Source organism: Gopherus flavomarginatus, chromosome 3 (genome assembly GCF_025201925.1).
Source record: "Gopherus flavomarginatus isolate rGopFla2 chromosome 3, rGopFla2.mat.asm, whole genome shotgun sequence".
NCBI lineage: Eukaryota > Metazoa > Chordata > Testudines > Testudinidae > Gopherus > Gopherus flavomarginatus.
In genome coordinates this window covers 287,129,630-287,150,293 of record NC_066619.1, presented here as the reverse complement: position 1 = coordinate 287,150,293, position 20,664 = coordinate 287,129,630, and the positions used below count along the sequence as shown (strand labels likewise).

At 53.9% G+C, this 20,664-nt stretch overlaps 2 protein-coding genes across 7 annotated transcripts in view; both read right to left on the bottom strand.

Annotated features, from left to right (window-relative positions):
- Nucleotides 1–1,505: 1,505 nt before the first annotated feature.
- Nucleotides 1,506–16,539, bottom strand: IDH3B (isocitrate dehydrogenase (NAD(+)) 3 non-catalytic subunit beta). Of its 4 annotated transcripts, none has more exons than XM_050944928.1 (12): nt 16,406–16,539; nt 15,586–15,666; nt 13,326–13,418; nt 11,538–11,658; nt 9,609–9,669; nt 8,987–9,119; nt 8,036–8,169; nt 7,372–7,474; nt 6,387–6,533; nt 6,063–6,157; nt 5,854–5,914; nt 1,506–1,736 (listed from the first exon to the last, which is right to left on the bottom strand). In XM_050944928.1, the coding sequence occupies exons 1-12, from the start codon at nt 16,439–16,441 to the stop codon at nt 1,659–1,661; spliced, it is 1,143 nt and encodes a 380-aa protein (XP_050800885.1). In that variant the 5' UTR covers nt 16,442–16,539; the 3' UTR covers nt 1,506–1,658. The 4 variants fall into 4 exon arrangements, with proteins under 4 accessions (XP_050800885.1, XP_050800884.1, XP_050800886.1 ...); XM_050944927.1 differs by lacking the exon at nt 1,506–1,736 and adding an exon at nt 4,813–5,171 and having other exon boundaries at nt 16,406–16,536; XM_050944929.1 differs by lacking the exons at nt 1,506–1,736; nt 13,326–13,418 and adding an exon at nt 4,813–5,171 and having other exon boundaries at nt 16,406–16,538.
- A 592-nt stretch (nt 16,540–17,131) lies between these two features.
- The window catches only part of VPS16 (VPS16 core subunit of CORVET and HOPS complexes), a 30,388-nt gene continuing 26,855 nt past the window's right edge, over nt 17,132–20,664 (bottom strand). For 2 of the 3 annotated variants that reach the window (XM_050944894.1, XM_050944897.1), the window contains 2 exons: nt 20,491–20,594; nt 17,132–18,092 (listed from right to left, as the gene is read on the bottom strand). In XM_050944894.1, coding sequence (XP_050800851.1) covers nt 17,948–18,092; nt 20,491–20,594 — 249 coding nt within the window. In that variant the 3' untranslated portion in view covers nt 17,132–17,947. The remainder of the gene's footprint in view (nt 18,093–20,490; nt 20,595–20,664) is intronic. The other variant, XM_050944895.1, reaches the window with a different exon arrangement.

Genomic DNA, 20,664 nt, shown 5'->3' with positions numbered 1-20,664 from the left:
ATAGCTAAGCCCCCCAGCACTGTACATTTGCCTACGATAACGGTTGTGTCCTCTCGGTGAGGGGACTGGCCTGGCTCTGCCCCTCCATGTGCTAGATTACCCAACGGGGCCCTTTACAACCTGTCCTAAAACCCAAGGGGGAAGAGGATAAAACCTCAGTAGCATTGGCGGGCGGGATTCAGAGATGACCAGAAGCTGGAAATGAGCAGTTCAGTTTTGCTCATGTTTGTTGACAGCAGACACAGGTCCCTTTGCTTAACTCTTCAATTCTCCTCCCTGTGGCTGCAGCGGTGCTCCCTGCCGGAGCCAGGAGGGCAGAAGATGGCCTGCTTTCTCCCTAGCAGGGAGGGTGAGCAGGTGTTAAGAGCTATTGCACCCAGTTTGAGACAGCACATCCCCAGCCTCAGGGCCAACGAGCAGGCCTGGCCTTCCTGTTTTTTCCCCATTTTCTCCATCTGGGTTCTAGCCACTGCTGCCTAGAACGCCCTCCAAAATGGTGGAATTGCTCAGAAGTGGCATCCAGCACTGTCTGTGTTAGACAAATGCTACGGAGGTGAGCAGGTTTTCAAACACCTCTATCCCCTGCAATGGCTGGGATCTCAGGCCCTGGTTGCACCTCAGTCTCTGCCTGACCCCAGAACAGTCTAAGTACCTGAGAACCAAACTAAAATCACTGGGTTGAGCAGCAGGGAGCCAGGTCCTGGTTAATAGTGTGAAAGCAGGAGCACAGGCTGGCTGAGCTCAGGGGCCCTTTTGGCCTTACCTGCTGCCAGGCGTGTGTAGTTTTATAGTCGTCGTCACTGCCTGCTGGTTTCCCATCTGAATCTCCCTGGCTTGGGCCTGTGTCATGTGTGATCAGAGCTAACTGGGTAACTGCTGCTCAAAGATGGCACAGCAAAAAGCAGGGGCCAGAGGGCTGAAGGGGGGTGGGGGATCAGACAGCAGCTGTGACTCAAGGCTCTGGGGCCCTACATTCGTTTCAGTTCTTAGTTTTGAGCCAGGGCTGGGGGTGTTTTGACAAAATGCAGAACAGACGTTACAAACAGTGCTGCTGAGAGCTCCTGGCTGGCTGCCTGAGCTCTGCTCCCCAGGGGGAAGGTGGCAAGGGCCTGGAAAGAGCCCTGGGTTGGGTGAGTAGGGTCCCTGTGGCAGCAGCTGTAGGCTGCTGAGTCCATGCCAGCAGGGGTGGCAGCCCCCCTGCACCTCGCACTACTGGAGTGACCCTTTTTAACAACTAGCAGCTAGGGAGTGAGGTCCATTCTGTGCCCCCACCCAGCTGGGCCTCTGCTGAAGCGGGGATGGGGGGTGCACTCTCCCAAGAAGTGGTTAAAGCCCCTCCTACATTTTCCCCCCACTCTGGGGGAAGAGGGGGCTGTATGCCCAGGGCCTCTATCTCCCCACATCTGGCACCCAGTGTCTGCCCTGGGCTCCACCACAGGCCCAGGTGCAGGGAGAGCTGAGACCAAGCAGCCCCCCCTCCTGACAGGAACCCCCACAGCAAGAGGTGTGGCCTGCAGGCTGCTTTATTGTGCATGACACAGACAGGCCTGTGCAGGGGGATGCTCCCCCTTGAAGGCTACAAATTACCAGGCAGCTGGATTCAAAGCAGTGAGGATTAGCAAGCAGGAGCACGGGAGGAACAGCAGCTTCTGTGGGGCCTAGTCAGCCAGGGCTGCCATCACAGCCTGGGTGAAGTCAATGGATGTGGCGTATCCACCCATGTCTCCCGTGCGCACCTGCAAAGAGAGGTGTGGGACCTGTTAGCATGGCACAGACAGGTACATGCAGGAGCCCTCATGCATTCTGCACTGTGTGCCGAGGCCAGGCCTTTTGACACAGGAACAGCTGAGGGCTGGGCCCCAGCCGGCTCCACTGGCTTTCCCCCATGCTAGCGGCTGCTAGGAGATAGCTGTTCCTCCTGCCAGCTGCAGACCCACTGCCAGCAGCACAGGGCTGGCCCAAGGCTACCCACGGGGCGGGGGGTGTGGGTGTGTGGACGGACACATCCCCTGCTTTGACTGGCAGTAGCCCTGGTCCCCCTGAGTCTGAAAACGCCCATTGTGACCCCCCGCCCCACCCTGGGCGAAGCTGCTGCATGGGCAGCAGGCCTGGAGCACAGGACACCTGGGTCCCTCTGGCTGATGCAGCCTCTGCAGCGGGCTCCCTGACCTAGGGCAGACTGTGCGTGTATGGGGGGGGTTGGGGCTTTTCTCCTGCTCCTGCCTCATCTCTCCTCCCTGCTGATGCCATCTGCTGTCCACCCAGCGCCACCCTCTCAGCCTTCCTCTCCCAGTCCCACCCCAGCTCACGCTCTCTGCCAGGCCCTTCTCTCCAGCATGCCCTCTTGCCCCACCTCGACCCATGCACTGCTGCTGGGGCTCATTTTCCTAGGCTGCCGTACACCTCCCCTGGCTCCTCTGGCACATCAAGGCCCTTCTCAGCCTGTCCTCACCTGACCTATCAGCCCATGAGCTCAGCATCCATCACCCAATGCTACATTTTCAAAGGAGCCCTAGGCTGCTGTCTCTTCTGCTGCCCTCCCCCTTAGGAGATCCCTGTAAACAGCCACAAAACCACCTCATCCTCCACCTCTCTCCTTTGCTGGGACACCAGCAAAAGAACTCCTGTGACGCTGGTTAGGCTGCTGGGGCGCTGATACCACGGCCTATCGATACTCTCTCATTGGTTTCTTGCATTCTCCACCTGCCTGGTCTTAAATGCACAGGAACTATTTTTTTGTTCTGTGTACAGCACCAGGCAGGCTGGGGCTCTGGTCTGTAACCAGGGTCCTAGGCATGTGTTCGACACCTGCACACACACTGCACACTTGCTAAATGACAGGCACAGACCTCCAGGGATGGAGCGTACCAGGCTCTCCTGCTCCCAAGGCACCGGACTCCCCCCAACTCTCAGCAGGAATCACTACATCTAGCAGAGGTATTGGGCCAATCCCTACAACCCACACAGAGACCCAGGCCTACTCCACCCTTGGCCGGCTCCCAGAGGCACTGCTTTCACTTCCACAGCTCCAGCCAACAGGAAAAGAGCACCGCTGAGGAGCTGCTCTCCTGCTGGGGCCCACTCCCTCCCTCCCTCAGGGCTCAGCACAGCTGGTTCTCACTCTGCAGCAATCTGGCTCCTGCTCTGGTCTACCAGAGCAGGGCCGAGGGTGCCTCTTGCCAGGCCCAGTAACATGCTGGGGAGAGCCCTGCGTGCAGGGCTGGAACTAGAACTCACAGAGACACGCAGCACCTGAGAAGAGGCAGGCAGGGAGGGAGGGGCGAGTTTGACAGTTTATTCATGAGCATTACTACAAAGCCCAATAAATACATCCTGCATGTCCTGAAGTGAGTTCCCAGCCCGCATGGCAGCAGCCCAGCACCGCATAGGGGCCAGAGAGAAGTGTATGCCTGGCACAGCCCCGCTTGCCTAATCCATCACCTACAAGCTACCTGCAGCCTTGCTGTTTGGGTCTCCCACCACAGCCAGACCCCACCCTGGCCCAGCTGGAATTCTACCCAGGGAAGAAGTCTTGGTCCCTTACCCCTTCAAAGCCAGACCTCCTGGTTAGGACCAGTGTTTCAGAAGCTCCCACTAGTGCACGTGCACTCATGAGTGTGTTTTCTGAGCACGACTGCCTGCACAGGGAGGTGCTGGCATCCAGCATCAATGACACCAGTGCACGCCCTGCATGCAAAGCAGCAAGTGCATCATTCACACATTTTAAATGTGCGGCCCAGGAAACCCCTCCCTTCTGATGCATGCAGCCTGGCCTCTTCTTCCTTAGAGGTCTGGCTAGAGCAGCTGTTTTGGGGAATGCGACAAGTCACTGCAGGGCCCCATGCTCTTCATGACCCCCCGCCTCTCCCAGGTGCACCCCACAGCTTAGCCCCATCTGAATGCAAGGGGACAGGCTGCCCAGCACGCGCTGAGTTGCAGTGAATGATGCTGGGCGGCAGCGTGCATGACAGGCAGGACGATGCTACAGTAATTGGGACTGCATTCTGCTCTGAAGCACACCAGATGGGGGCACGTGAACTGGCCTAGAGCACTGCCCAGCAGCCAGCCTGAGGAAGGGCCTGAGCTTCGTCAGGGAGGCTGGTTGGCAGGACAGCAGACTGGAGGTACAGACCCAGCCCCAAGGATGGTCTGCGTCAGCTGGGAAAATCAATGTCTCCTGGAGTGCCAGCCTGCCTGGCGGGTGCCATTCTGAGCTGGGAAGAGCGGGCCAGGCCTGCTGCCCTTTAGTTCTGCTCAGTGCCTAAGACTTCTGTCCAGGGCCAGGGCTGAATTTTATTGCTAACCGAGTAGGGAAAGCATCTTCCCTTGAGAGGGGGATGAAGTTAGAAGGACATAAAGCTTTCCCCCCGCACCCCACACACACGAAGAGACGGAAATTTCCTACTTTTCCACTGTTCAGATTAATAGGGATAAAATTCTGCTTCCCTCCAAGCCAATACTAGACTTCATTTGTCACTTTGTGGACAGGGGTCTCCACCCTGGGTGGTCCTAAGCTACGGCCCCTCTGGAGTTTGCTGCTGCAGGAGCATCTGCCATCACGGACAAGACGAGACCACCTGGACGTGACAACCCCAGTCAGCCAAACTGCAGGGGGGCCTTAGCTGGAGCAGCAGTGGAATATTTAGGCTTTGTCCTCTCTCAGCTGCAAAGTATGGTACAAATGTGAACTAGCTGACCCTGAACTCCCATGCACGGTCCCTACTGCACAGAGAGGGAAGCTGAGAGAGGTGAACTGGATTGGCCCAGGCTGCACAATGAACCAGTGGGACAGCCAGGATCAGACCCCAGGCATTCAGACCATGTCTCTTTGTGGTGACCATCTGACCATGATTGAGGTTGGTAACAGATAACTAGGCTGGGGGAGAGGCAAGTCCCTTCCCTCTTTGGGTTGCGGTTTCAGGCAGGCAGGTTGGCTTCGGCAGCCTAAGAGCGGGTGACATGATTCAGGTTCTCCCCTAGGGGTGGGAGCAGGGTGAGAAAGGTCCATTCGGTTTGTACACTAGAAATGGGTGCTGGAGAACAAAGTGAAGTCCAAGGAACTCCCACACTCAGGTGGGGACCTAGACACCATAGTGTGGGTGCAGGTTGTCAGTCACAGACTTGATGAAGTCCGAGGTGGTGGAGTAACCGCCCATGTCCCGCGTCCGAACCTAAAAATCCAACACAGGGAGGGGGAGAAACAAAAAGGGAGAAATGTGGATGTGAACCCAGGGAAACGAACACAAGATGGGAAAGGAAACATGGTGACAGCAAAGCAGCTTCCCCCAGCTCCTGATCCTCCTCCTGCACTCCCCGCACAGCCCTGCTGCAAACTGGAATAGATGCTAAAGCACACCAAGCCCCCCACAACCAGCAGGGAGCGAGACACTAAACAGCAGCCTCTACAAACTGCGTCCTGTTCTACAAACACGGACAGCTCTGATAACCTGGCCATGGAGATGGTGAGACAGTGACCTCTGCCTGGGGATCGATCTGATTTCTCCTGAGGAGAGAGAACTCTACCCAAGAACTCCTTGGGGAGGGGCCCAAACATCTCCACCGTCGTCACAACAGGAACTCAATCTGGTGCAGGTAACAATGACCCAGAGACAAGCGTGACAGGGCCTGCAAATCAGTCTGCTCTGGTGCAGTAAGGCCCCCCCCGCTACGCAAGGCCAGTCCCGGGCTAAGGAATCCCCCTACAGACTCAACCCAGTGCGCTGCTCCCCCTCTCCCTGGGGACGGGAGCCAGAGAGAAGTCCCAGCCAGCAGGCTCCAGAAACGAAGCAGATACTCCAGGAGATCTGGACCAGGACAGGCAAGAGGTAAGGGCTCAGGCTGCCCGGTACTCACTTTACCGACTTTAATCACCCTCTTCACCGCATCGGAGATCACATTGGAGTGATATTCCAAGCTAGCAAAAAGAACGAATATTTCAGCTCCAGCCCTGTGTATGCCAGTGGAATTCGCCCCCGCGGCTTGCACACCCACAGGCCGGCATGCCCCCCAAACCTGCACACGTGTAATGCAGCATGCGCACACATCTAAGAACAAGCACCTACTTGAGATGCCGCAGCATGTTGGCGGCAGAGAGCAGCATGGCAGTGGGATTGGCAATGTTCCTGCCCACGGCCTGGGCAAAGGGATGGCGGGCGCCCTGCATGAAGAGAACCACAATCAGACCATGTTCTATACTGCTGCCATGGGGGGGAGGGGGGTGTCCAGCCCCATCCTGGGCAGGGCTCTCTGGATCTGCCGGCCCTGTGGCAGGAGACAGGGAAGATGACAGAAGCTAGGGTACAAAGCTGCTGTGTGACGGAGAGGGGATGAACAGGGGAAGTCACCCAAGTGGAACACTGAAGCCGTGGCACAGCTGGGTCCCTTACCATCTCAAACACTGCATACTCAGCACTGTAACTCTCTCCGGGAACCACGCCGGCGCCTCCCACCAAGCCAGCAGCCAGGTTATCAATGATGTTTCCATACAGGTTTGGCATGACCAGGACATCGAACTGGTGGGGGTTCTGCACCAGCTAGGCAGAGGGGACAGAAGTGGATGCGCATGAGACCATTCCCTCCCCTCTACAAATCAGCATGGGCTAGTACACTCTGCAGCACTTCAGGGCACCCTAGTGCTGATGAGGTCACCCCAAAGGGCAGATCTCACCATGCCCTAGACTGGCCAACAAGTGGCCCAAGCAATGACATTCACAGATTAGCACCTAGGCATTAACAGGCAAACCATCTTCTTGGGACACACCCAGGTTCAGCAGCCGCACTGGGCCGAGAGAACTGAGATGACAATGTAGCTGCCTCAAGAGTTCCCAGGATAGAAGCGAGATGGGTGGCTGCGCCCAGAGCCCCAGCAGCTGAGGACCAAGAGGCACTGGGAATATTACTGACATAAAGCCACCCACCCATACGTCCACCGCCAGGGCTCAGATCCTACGCGCTCTCAGACAGAAAATCAGAGAAACCTGGCAAAATTGTCACTGTGAAGTACCAGTCTGGAAACCCTGGGTATCACTAACCTTTCCTGGGGGGACTGATGGTGAAACAGAGAATTTACTCATCTGTCAGGATAGCTCCTGCAGGAAGCCAAATTCTGCAAGACGGGGCTGATTACCAGAGGTGCTGGGCACCTACAGCTCCTGGCATAGCCCTGAAAGGAAGGCGCTGCGTGTCCATGTGCACGACACAGGACACGATACAAAGTGATGCGACAGCCCAGTTAACACTGCGTCCCTCACAAAGCAGGTCATGGACAGCATTCCAGGCGCACCTGAGCTTGCTGGCTACCAAGCTAGGTTCTTTACAGATCATCAGCACCAGAGGGGTGAACTGGGGGACAGGACTGCAAGCCATTCTCACCTGCATGCAGCAATTGTCAATTATCATGGTGTCGAATTTGATCTTGGGATACAATTCTGCCACCTCTTCACAGCACTGGAGGAAGAGCCCATCCCCCAGCTTCCTGAGAAAAAGAAAGTGACAGACATTCATTTTAACAGACTCCGCGCTGCCCCAGCATCCCCTGCAGGGAGAGCAAGGGCATGACAGTGGACTCAGTCACCCAACAAGCTTTCTGACCGTTCCTTTCAAAATGCTCTCCGTCTGAACTGAACCCAGAACAGCTCAGAGACGCACCAAGGTAGATGTACGTATGACAGATAGGTGAAGTCAGTGGGAGTTCTGCCACTGAATTCAATGAGGCCAGAATTTCACCCAGAGCGCGAACAAGCATCTCACTCTCCTCGTCAACACCCTGCAGACACACGGTCAGGCCCAACTGTCTCACACTGCTGGGCTTTCAGTTACTCCCATGCTGTTGTTTTAAGCACATGCAAAGAGCACTAACGCCAAGGAAGTGTGACCACCACTCAACTCCGGGTTCCACTGAAAGGCTCTTCCAGGAGACAGAGGGGACTTCAAAGACCTACGCCCAGGGCACTGGGTGGCAGCTGCTGCGTATCCCATAACTGCTAGACACCCCACTTTGATCCCTGTGCTATCTGAGCTGTCTCATCGCACTCACATGATGTTGGCTTTGTGCACTGCTGTGACCTTTGAACGCCCTTTCTTGGTGGCGTAGTCGAAGGCGAATTTGGCGATGCGCTGCGACTTGTCCCGGGTGATGATCTTCAGGCACTCAATGACTCCCTTCACGCTCTGAACATTGACGGAAGCACAATAGCGGCTCTGGCTGTGCTCGACCAGGTCCCACACAACCCCGTGCTCTGCCACAGCTGGCAGTGCACACCCAACAAGGAGATCCCACTCAGCCCCACTGGGCTGCAGCTGTCGCCCCTGGACTGACACTGGGCTCAGGCTCCAAGGGAAGTGGAGTTTAACTCCCCAAAGTAGAGGAAGAGATGTAGTGCACCCCCTGGAGCAAACATGGGACACCACAGGGAGAGGCCCCCCAGGGACTCAAGACAGCCCATCTCCTCAAGCATCACTACGGAATTGGCCCCGAAAGTCATTTCTCCAGGGCTCTGACCAGACTAGTATGTCCCCAAAGCACCACTTCTCCTTGGGAGACCATTCTCCAGCCAAACGCTGGCAGGAAGCTTCTCCCAGTCCCTGGCCTTCTTCCTTTCCTTGGAGTCATGCCACCACGCCTGGTTACAGCTCCTGTCCCACACTGATCCCGCTTCCGTCTTGGGCTTTACACGCTTCCAGTCTTCGTAGATAGTTCTAGTCCCTCTTCAGCCCCTTGGCTGTCACACAGTCTAGTTACAAGCACCTTCTCCTCTTCAGCCCATCCCTCCGAACACCCACATCACCCAGCATGACTCTTCCCATATCCCCATGCTCCTACTGCCACCACTCAAGAAGGGTGTGAGGCAAACTCTGTGAGGACAAGGCCATAAGGGCAGCAACACTCACCACGGTCCAATGCAGGGAAGTACTAGATACAAGGCCCAGAACTGGCCTCCCCATATGGCACAGAAAGGGATGGGGTGCAGGACAGAGGCTTCCCTACCTCATGTTCCAGAGAGCTGTACTCCCCCTCTGTCTGCTCCCGGATGATCACAAGATCCAAGTTGTTGTGTCGTGTTTTAAAACCAGGTAAACTGTTCACATGGACAACATTGGCGAACAGGTCTAACTTGCGCCTGTGAGGGGAACATCGGGATCAGGAGAGTTCTTCCCACCTCCAGGCCAGCAATAAACCCCGTCTGATGGTACAGACCCGTCCTGATCAGAATTTTAAAGACAGACTCTTCCATACAAGCCTAGCCCCCCTTGCTAATTCCATTTTCCTTCTCCAGTGAGGCCTCTTGGGCCCTCTGTGAGACATGTTCATAAACCGTCATCCCAAACCCCACCTACCAACTTTTCCTGGAGGATCTCCAAGACATGGCAGGAAGCAGAGTCAATAGATCATGAGTAAGAAAAACAAAGTGTCTGGCCAGTGAAGATTTTGCTGATGCCTTTTTGTGCTCTGATAACCCATGAGCTTCACCCCTGCCCTGGGCTTAGTTCCTAAATGTCATTCATAAATGAAGTGTTCAGAACACCCTGAATAGCTCATTGTGGTAGGAGATTTCTTACTGACTTCTGTTGACGTGCAGGGGCTTTGAACATGCAAGGCAGAAACATACCGGAGCCTCATGTCATAGGAAGCCAGTTCTCCTTTGTACTCCATGGGCGTGTGGATCTTTCCTGTGATGACAGAAATGTCAGCAGAACTAGTAGAAAGCACACGTACAAAATCAACTACCAGCTACTAGAAACCCTCGGAACCCCACAGCATGGGACACGGGGGGAAGAAAGGGGATTTTGTTTCTACCCCTGCATAAGGAGCTTACAGTGCTGCACATGTACAGAGCTCACTGGAGTCCGGCCCCTTGGTACCTCTGGGCCACATATTACGTGAGCCAGTCTCACAGCAGAATCTGAACTTATGCCTGGTCAGGATAACATAAGAATGGCCAGACTGGGTCAGACCAAAGGTCCATCCAGCCCAGTGTCCTGTCTGCCGACAGTGGCCAGCACCAAGTGCCCCAGAGGGAATGAACAGAACAGGGAATCATCCAGTGATTCATCCCCTGTCACTCAGTCACAGTTTCCGGCAAACAGAGACTAGGGACACCATCCCTGCCCATCCTGGCTAATAGCTATTAATGGACCTATCCCTCCATGAATGTATCTAGTTCTTTTTTTAACCCTGTTATACTCTTGGCCTTCACATCATCCACTGGCAAAGAGTTCCATGGGATATTTAGAAGCTGAATCTATTTAAATTTACTGAAGACAAGATTAAGAGGCAAATTTAATAATTTTTAATAATTTTTTTTGATTGATCTCCGTCTATAAGTACTTATACATGGAGAAGACATCAGACACTAGCGGGCTCTTTATCTAGCAAACAAAGGTAGAACAAGATCTAATGCTTGGAAGTTGGAACTAAACAAATTCAAGCTGAAAATAAGATGCAGTTTTTTCACAGTCAGAGTAATTACCCTTTGGAACAGCTCACCAATGGATGTGGTAAATCCTCCATCACTTGAAGTCCTTATATAGAGATTGGCTCTCATTCTAAAAGGTTTGTGTTTAAAGCTGAGCCCTAAGGTGCTCTATGTAAGAATCACTGGGTGAAGGTTTTTGCCCAGCATCATGAAAGAGCCAATGTAAATCATCTTAATGGTCCTGTTGGGCCTTAAAATCTAGGGCTCTAGGATGACACTAGGAGTGCTGGCTGGAGGAGACAAGACTACCCAGACTACTACAACTACTGCCCAGCTACGGCAACGTCTGGGAAGAAGACTGAAATCCCCAGGCACTTTTGTAAGAATCTGGCACAATTCCACTGTCCTGACCGATACTCCCTCAGCCATCAGCAGGTTCTAACATACCAAGCTGCAGTGCCCTTGTATTAGATTTGCACGCCAGCGTGGGCTCCAGATTGTATAGAAGATACTGTGTAAGATAAAGTGGTCCTGAACTGTATGAGCCACTGCTAAGTGCATTATGGCTGCTGAGTCTGCTTTACACAGACATTGGGCAAAGTGCGTTGGGATCCCTGGTGTATGAAACATCAGAGCAGAGAAAGCTAAAAGCTCTTCGACTCCTTCCCATCTTGACACGTGACAGCAGCATGACCCACGCCCCCTTGTGTGGGAAGCCAGTAAGATTACCCTAGAAGAACCTCATCTTCCTGCACCAAAGTGTCACAAACCCTCAGTGCCCCCTTTTTATTACTGAACATGCCAAACACTTTCCATCCAAGGGTCAGAAAGGTCATAAGACTCCCTAGCTGGTCAGATAAGTACCAGTCTCATTTTACAGATGAGAAACTGAGGCACAGAAGTTAAGTGAGCCTCTCCAGGTCACAGAGCAACTCAGTGACAGAGCTGGGGATAGAAATCAGGAAAACTGGCTCCAAGTTTCCTTCTCCAATTGTCAGCCCACAAGAAGCCTCGCAGTCTGAAAGTGCGGTCTGGAGGCTAGGGGAGATTCTGTAGCATGGAGTGGGCAAAGATCCGTGTACACCTGAGAGATGCAGTCAGTGAGCTGCCACCATCCCATACCTATAATGGCCACTTTACTCTCCTTCATAGAGTCGACAACCTCATCCAGTTTTTCCTCCGATGCCATGTTCTGCACTTCGCTCAGGTGGTGCTCGTCAAACTCCACAGGGACACCAGCAGCCTGCCCAATACAGACACAGATGTAAAGACAGTGCTTTGCTGGGTCAGAGTTCAGAGGCTGTTCATTAAATCACTTTATATGTACTAGCCAAAATGAGCTTGGTGACTTGGTGGATCAAGAGATTGGGATACGGATCCCAATGACTTTCACTGTCAAGTCTCTGGTTCCCCTCCGAGCATAGGCTGAAGGTAGTGTGTATTGGGAGGAGGAAGAGGAGACTGGATGGTTTTAGGGATTAGGAATGGGATCAGAGCCTCTGTTCTCTAGGTCACTTATTCAATCCAGCTCCAGATTCATAGTGAAATGCTGTTGTTTTTGAAACTACGTCTTTGTTTAGGAAGTTAACAGATTTACAAATCCTAGGCATGTAACTATAGGAGACAGACGATCATCACACCACTGAACTTTGGTTTAGATAAACATTATACTGAAATACAAACAATGGGTCTCTGTAACAGAGTGTTACAGTGTTAGAGAGAGCATCTGGACACTACTCGGGACTTGTCATTTTATTAAATTGAGTGAATTCTCTGATTACATATATTTAACAAACCAGTCATGCCTATCAAATATTAACATTCAAAAAAATTGGAGAGGTGTGCTGGTTTTTTAGAAAGCGAATGTATTTTGAGTATTTAATAAATGGTAACCAAATGCCAAAGTATCTATTTGTCCTCTGGCTAGTTTTCTGGGTACATAACTGGTGTATTAATTTTTCCAAACAACCACCTCCTATATTTTTGAGCCATTCCTCTGGAGTTGGATCCTTTTTCCAAAGGGCAGTGATCAGTACCTAACAGCTACTATGAGAGATTAAGTCATTTCCTTTTGTGTGTCCAATCATGAAATATTTTAAATTATTTTTCCGAATGAAAGTTTCTGCCATCTGATGACTACTTGGGTCCCAGAGCTCAGTCCAGTCTCGTATAAAGTCTCATCTGAACTATACTAAAACTACCTCCATGTCAGGAGATTCATTGACAACAGTTGCCCCTGCCATGGTTAAAAGCAGGTTTGTCTTGTAACAAAGCCAGTGTCTAACTGTTCTAAATTTGTCCCCAACCTGTGCTACTCCCTTGGTCAGGGCAGGACTGTAGTATGGTTAAAACACAGTTAAGAGGGTTCTAAACATCTGAGCAACAACAGCATTGTAACCCCTAACACAACTGGTGTAGATGACTCAAGCACTCACATCAGACCCACCGCCACAGCAGGTACGAGATTTTGTCGGCAGTCACATCAGAGACACAAGGATTGACTGGGACACAGAAACTGAACTCATCTTCTCACTCTTTGAAATGGGCCCTTGTAGGTCAGGGTCAGTGCACACTGGGGTACATGTGGGAAGCTTGGCATGGTTGCTACCCATGTTGAACTTGTTCTGAGGAGAACAGGGGATATCATCCTCCAGCATTCTCAGTCTAGAACCCTACCTCAGCACGAAAGAGAAGAAGTGAGTTGAGCTTCAATTAACTTACAGAAAAGGGTTTAAGAACTAAAATGGCTTTATCCACCCACAACTGTCTGTGAGCAAGGGGAAGATAACAGTCCCGCCTGGATATGGCGGGAGTCACATACACAATCCAACTGCCTTGCAAGACAACTCCTGCCATTATGTCATTTCTCCATCTTCCCCTCAGTCTCAATGAGGAGTAAGTGGCTATTACCTTGAACACCTCTTTGACAGAATGCATGAGCTCTGGGCCAACTCCATCTCCAGGCAGCATGGTGACCTTGAACAGCCCTTCATGTTTCTCTGTCTGGAACAGGAAACAGAGAGAGGTTAATTCTCCTGCCACCATCCTACACAATATCAGTCAACGAGAGTGGGACAGTGCATTCCCTATCTGCCATACTGCACCCACCTCTTCTGAGAGAGCAAACCCAGTCAGAGGTGGCTCTCACGCTACTGCCAGAAACTGGAAGATGAGAACTGCCATTCTCAAAATGTTGGGGGTAATCAATGCCTTTACCTACTTCTCTGAATCTCACGGGTATGTGCAAGGACAAGCCCCTTGGCGGAGCTGGTACCAGGATTTGAGTCTTTACGACTTTCAAAGGGTGAATGGGAGGCGCTAAGACCCTCTCTGTTGCTCAATGTCTCTGGGAAACACCTGGCCTCTGATGCAGGAGAATACAGGAATCTTCCAGAAGAAACTGATCCAAGACAGTCTGTAGCAACATTCAGTTCCTCCATGAAACTCTCTCTGATGGATTAAATCAGGTAAGACCCAATGCGCAGGGCAAAGCTTGCTACCTGAAAGTAGCACAGAGGGTCAGAGGTTGCATGGTATTTGTTCCCTGTACCCAGGAGACAGCTTTACCTTTAATTTAAACTACAGGACATTGACCCATATAAAAAATTAATGAGTGTCTTTATATACAACAGTTACAGTTAATGTCAGTCAACAGGCATCACAAGCAAAAGAGTCAGAGAACAAGCACTTGAGATGGAGATTTTGCATAAACTTTTCCTCAGCCCACGATGGAGACAGACAAAGACTACCAGGGCACCCATATTTAACACAGGAGACCATTAGTCCATCCACTCCTACGCTGGCCAACACCTGATGCTTTAAAGGAAGATGAAAAATCTTAGCACACCTGGCCACTGTTGTATATAGGACAAAATATCCCTTCCTAATAACTGTAGTGATCAACTGAGATCCTGAAGCATGGGATTTTTACTCCATTTCAGCACAAACTTCTATAGAATGGTCTTAGTCGCAAGCTTAGCCAGCCCTTTGAAAAATGACCTTAGTATCGGACCTTGACCCTGTGCGTCTATAAATTATTTAGCCATGTTCTGTATAAACAATTTCTTTTTAGTTGTTCTAGATTCACCTGTCATTAATATTCAGTGACCCACGAGACAAAGCTAAAAAAAAAAAGGCACTAACCAACTTCCACAAGAAGTCATAAAATCCCATCAGTCGAGTCCCTATAGGTCTTCTCCTTCCTAGGCTAAACAGACCTAGCTTTTGCAATCTCTCCCTATATGTAAACTCCACCTCAGGACTTGTAATTATCCTCTCTAAACTTCTATACTGCCAACTCCAAGCATTCAAAAGCCCAGGGCAAAGCTCCAAAAAGTCATGGGTTAAAAAAAATAGGTCTTTTTACATTTAAATAATAACATAGGGTTCTTTCTTTGCCTTCTGGATTCTGAGCATTTTGTGTTCACAATTTTAAGTTCTTCTCTGCATCATGAGAACTGCTAACATTTGACATCGGGTGCTGGGGCTTTAAGAAAAACACCAGGTACTATCAGAATCACAATACAACCATGAGTTAGCAACACTAGTACCTTCACAATCACAGCTCTATCCTCAAGATGCAGTCACCAATGGCTACTCTTCATTGCACAGAGCAGCCACTAAATGGTTCTCTCAGCCCCTGCCTCATCGTTCTCCAGATGAGTCCACTTTATCCCACACACTGTTTTCCGTGTTACTTCCTGCGGCTTCTTAATGCATCCTCAGCACTTCCTTTCTTTCTCTGCATCTTTGCTCCTTGAATAGAGAAAAATATCCATCTACCCGCTACCCTCCCCATCTGACTCTGCTGGAGAAAGACTCAGACCCCTGAAAACCAAATCCACGGAAGAGCCCATGCACTAGCTGCTGGGAGATCAAACACCACATGCTGGACATGTGAGCACCATCTCTCCGTGAGTGACTGGGAGGCACTTAGCTACTAAGGTGATGAGCACGGAGCAGGGCCCTAAATAGGATAAGAACAGAATAGCCAGGAACCAGACTTGGCAGCAGAGCTGCAGTGAATCTGATAAACCCCCCCCCAAGCAGTGCCTGGCCCGGCCCTGCTCCCCTGAGACAGGGACTGTGTCTCCCTGGTGCCTGCTCCCACAGCTTCCCCAGGGGAGCGGGGAAGGATGGGAGGCTTCATCTCCCCGAGGGGGTCTCTCACCTGGCTTCGTAGTGTCTGCTGGGGGGCAGCGGAGGCACTGAGGGTCCTCCAGGCCCCGCGACCCTGGGCGCGCAGAAGAGCCTGTAAGGGAAGGAGGCAGAGAATGAGAAACTCACAGCTCCCAGCCTCCCCTTCCCCCCCTCCCGCCACCCAGCCTCACTCCCCTGCCCACCCCTCCCCCCAGCCCGACCCCAGTCCCTGACCCCTCCCGCCACCCAGCCTCATTCCCCTGCCCACCCCTCCCCCAGTCCCCTTCCCTCCCTCCCCGCCACCCAGCCCCATTCCCCAGCCCTCCCCCAGTCCCTGACCCCTCCCGCCACCCAGCCTCATTCCCCTGCCCACCCCTCCCCCAGTCCCCTTCCCTCCCTCCCCGCCACCCAGCCCCATTCCCCAGCCCTCCCCCAGTCCCTGACCCCTCCCGCCACCCAGCCTCATTCCCCTGCCCACCCCTCCCCCAGTCCCCTTCCCTCCCTCCCCGCCACCCAGCCCCATTCCCCAGCCCTCCCCCAGTCCCTGACCCCTCCCGCCACCCAGCCTCACTCCCCTGCCCGACCCCAGTCCCTGACCCCTCCCGCCACCCAGCCTCACTCCCCAGCCCGACCCCAGTCCCTGACCCCTCCCGCCACCCAGCCTCATTCCCCTGCCCACCCCTCCCCCCCAGTCCCCTGACCCCTCCCTCCCCGCCACCCAGCCTCACTCCTCAGCCCGACCCCAGTCCCTGACCCCTCCCGCCACCCAGCCCGACCTCCCCAAGCCCGACCCCCGCCTCAGAAGGGGCCGGGACCCGGGCCCGTCCCGCCAGCCCCCGCGCGGGTCTCACTCCGGCAACTGCCCTGACGCTTCTGATCGCCGCCATCTTACAATCCCCCAAGGCCAAGCCGCTCCGGAAATGACGACACCATGGGCCCAGCACATATACCTCACTTCCGATTGACGTCTCCGCCGAGGCAGTAGCGCCGAGGGGGCGGGGCTACACAGGGAGGAGCCCGGGGCGGGGCGGGGCTCCCTCGCTGGCCACGTGCTTGTGCCCCTCCCCCCCGCCAGTTTGTGCCCCCGGGCCCGGCCGCGGGGGGGGCGGCTCCAGGCGGGGCTCGGTCCGGGGCCAGGTGAGAGGAGCGCGGCAGGGAGCCCCGCCCGGGGGGCAGAGCCTCGTGGGCACTGGGCAGTCGGGCTGGGTTCCCCCCACCCTCCCGTGGGCCATGCCAGGAGCGAGGAGGAGGAGGGGCAACTAGCCCCCCTCCAGGGCTTGGCCCCAATGCCAGGAAACGGGACGGCCACCGTCCCACTTAGCTCTGCAAGGGGGAGACAGTGCTGCCCCCCAGCACCTCCCCACCCTGCCCCAGAGGAAACTCCCCACGGAGCCTGGCTGCAGCTTGCCCTGCCCAGCTCCTGGGGGGGCTGCAAGCAGGGCAGCGCTCGCTGCCTGGCACTGTGGCAGGAAGAGGCATCCTGCCCCCCTGGACCGGTGGCAGCTGAGGGCCACATGCCCTAGCAAATCCCAGCTTCTCCCCCTGGGGCAGCCGCAGTCAGACACAGCAGGGGGGAGGAGGATCTCAGCCGTTTATTTACCCTAGTGAAGGTTACAGCGTGACACGCCGTCTACCCTTCCGCAACGTGAACCCAGACACCAGAGGCTCCAACACGACAGTCACTCAGCTTCAGATGTTACTGTCCCCTCCTCCCCCACACCAGCCCCACTAGGCACCACAACCCCTCCCTTGCTCACCCAGCTGAGCCGACCTCCCCGCACCCCCAGGTTAGGGGATGCTGGGCCTGCTGGAACTGCAGTTATGCTGGAGAGGAGGCTGCTTCTGCCAAAGGCCCCAGTGCTACCTGAACAGTGGCTCCTTCGACAGCTTTTGGGCTGAGAAAAGGAAGCTGCTGCAGGGAGAAGGGTGGTGCTGGCAGAGGGAGAGGCAGAACTGCTGGGGAGAGGGGGGCCTCAGGAGGCAGATGGTACATGCACCTGCGCAGGACAGGGATAAAGCTTCCTCCAGGGGGTGAAGCAGGGTGGGCTGTCACTCGTGAGCAGGGATGCAGCAGGGCGGCCAGCTGCAGCATAACATAGCAGGCGAGTTCTTCTCCCACCTCCCGCCAAGCACCCCGAACTCCAGCGGGCAGGAGTCCACCACACCCCAGGTACAGGGATCGCTGCCACCTAAGATTCCCCAATACAAGGCCCAAGGTCATGCTAGTGGGCCCCTGGACTGGATCTGCACGTGTGAGAAGCTCCAGGCCTCCTGTCCTTATAACACCAGCACCAAGACTATGTCCCCTACCCCCCACCCCAACACCCTGGGAATATACAGAAGACTAGCTTCCAGCAGACTGCTGTGAGGGGCCAGGCGCAGGGCGGGAGGGATTATTTTTTCAGGGTCTGAGCTTTGGCACGGTTGATCTTCTCCACGACCGAGGAGTCGGTGGCCGCGGTGCACTTGGACAGGACGAGGTTCATCTCGTTCTCATTCTTGTGCTCGATGGCAGCATCGGCAGCTTGGTCCAACTCTCTGCCGGTAAACAATGGGAGAGTCAGCGTCATGCAGGGGCAGAGTCAGGTTCCATCTCCCCCTGGTTCCCTCTGCTATAGGACCACCCCATCCCACCCACCACCACCACCACCACCCTGCCTTAGCTGGCAATCTCACAGCTGGTTCAGGGATGCCTGGCACCCCCCACTCCCATAGGGCACACGTTGCTGCGGGTATGTGCACCCCCCACGCCCCTGCCGAGGTGCATGCTGCTGTGGGTATGCAACTGCCACCAGGGACACACACAGGCCCATGCAGCACACACACAAGAGGCTGAGCACTCAGAGAGGAAACTCCTTCCTTGCAGGCAGGCAGGCGCATGCCCCACCTCCTGGCTGTGTGCAGATAGTGTCAGGATTGTTCTTTGTGTGAAGGAAAATTTATAGAGGGCCTCAGGCTTTGGTCAAGCTAGTAGGCCTGAAGTATAAGCTGAGCTTGCTTGTGTGTGTGTAAGGGGCATGAAGAGGCAAAAGTGGGATGGAAAGTCCCCAAAACAGAACAATGGCCTTCTGTGTACAGGGGGCACGAGGCGGCGAAGTGGGAAGTCCCCAAACACAATTTGCCATAGCCAAGCTTGTTTTTCCTATAGCCACAATGGAAGCGTTAGAAAAGTCAAACCACAGAAGAGCTAGAGAGGGGGGAACAACAACGGGAAAAGCCAAGTAAGGGAGATGATTATTTCTTTCTGCTTTGGACCTTTATTACATTTTGCAGTTGTATTCCAAATAAGGTAATTGACATGAAATGTATGTGTAATTTGTCGGTGGTTTTAAGCTTTAAAAGGCTTGTGTGTTTCTTGAATCGGGGGGCAGCTCCTGAGAGCCATTACCTCCCTGCGCTTGTAATCAATAAAGGAGCCTCAGGCTGATCTGATCCAAACTCAACATGTGGTTAAATTTTCCACTACACTTGTAGTGCACAGGACAGTGCGAGGGAAGATGAGCAGATGTGCCCCACTGCCCGTTAGTGCGCAGAAGCAGAATGACTCACCCTGGAGTTAATAGCTCGCTGAGTCTCTGTTAGCTCTGGGGGTAGGGCCCTGCTATAATCATGGCAGCACAGGACCTGGTACACACTGACCACACACAGACCTCGGTGCTCCAAGTGCAGGAGAGGGCAGCCCCACCTCCTCTGCAAGGGCTGGGTATTTCCCTGCTCATAAAACCCTGTCACCCCGGCTTAACTGCCCACCTGCTCCCCATCTTCCTGTGACATTCCTCCCATGCTGGGGTGGGGGACCCTGAACCCCAACCCTCTCTCTGAACCACAGGACGAGGTGTTAGTCGCAGTACAGAGCCAGATGCCAGTGCATCGAAAGGAGCTCCTCCCCTGCAGAGAGCAATCCCCCCTTCCCTGAGAGGGGTCATGGCATTTGACAGAATGGGGCACAGACAGGGGCCTAGACAAATTAGAGGACTGGGCCAAAAGAAATCTGATGAGGTTCAACAAGAACAAGTGCAGAGTCCTGCACTTAGGATGGAAGAATCCCATGCACTGCTACAGACTAGGGACTGACTAGGGGCTAGGCAGCAGTTCTGCAGAAAAAGGACCTGGAGGCTACAGTGGACGAGAGGCTGGATATAAGTCAGCAGTGTTGGTTGCCAAGGAGACTAACAGCAATTTGGGCTGTACAAGTAGGGGCATTGCCAGCAGATCGAGGGACGTGATCATTCCCCTCTATTCGACATTGGTGAGGCCTCATCTGGAGTACTGTGTCCAGTTTTGGGCCCCACACTACAAGAAGGATGTGGAAAAAGTCCAGGGGAGGGCAACAAAAATGACTAGGGGGCTAGAGCACATGACTTATGAGGAGAGGCTGAGGGAACTGGGACTGTTTAGTCTGCAGAAGAGAAGAGTGAGGGGGGATGTGATAGCTGCTTTCAGCTACCTGAAAGGGGGTTCCAAAGAGGATGGAGCTTGGCTGTTCTCAGTGGTGGCAGATGACAGAACAAGGAGCAATGGTCTCAAGTTGCAGTGGGGGAGGTTTAGGTTGGATATTAGGAAACACTATTTCACTAGGAGGGTGGTGAAGCACTGGAATGGGTTCCCTAGGGAGGTGGTGGAATCTCCATCCTTAGAGGTTTTTAAGGTCAGGCTTGACAAAGCCCTGGCTGGGATGATTTAGTTGGGGTTGGTCCTGCCTTGAGCAGGGGGCTGGACTAGATACCGCCTGAGGTCCCTTCCAACCCTGATATTCTGTGATTCACACAGGGAATGCCCATCTGCAACCCACCCTACACTCAAAACCCAGCCGACCCCCTCCCACCCCCACCTGCGCGCTCAGACACGCTGCCCATGCAGGGTCTCCTGGGGAGCTGGAGCACTCTGCTCTGCCTTAGCAGGGGGCTGCTCCCCGTGAACTCTTCAGCAGACGTACCTCACCAGGATGTGGGCCTTGACCCTCTGCTCCGGGGTCACGCGGGTGGCATACTTCTTGGCTTCGTGGCGGTTGTGATGTTTCATGCAGATTTCGACAAAGGGCTGGTATGGAGAACAAGGGAGACGGGAATCAGTGCAGGTGGCAGGCTTGGCTCATGGGACTGCTCTTCTG

Excerpts from the sequence above, each read along its gene's own strand:
- IDH3B (XM_050944927.1), bottom strand. The coding sequence starts at position 16,441 with ATGGCGGCGATCAGAAGCGTCAGGGCAGTTGCCGGA. Across the intron at positions 8,170-8,986 it reads ACAGCTCTCTGGAACATGAG|AGCGTGAAGGGAGTCATTGA; the intron begins GTAGGGAAGCCT and ends GTCAATGTTCAG. Across the intron at positions 5,915-6,062 it reads AACATGCTGCGGCATCTCAA|CTTGGAATATCACTCCAATG; the intron begins GTAGGTGCTTGT and ends TCTTTTTGCTAG.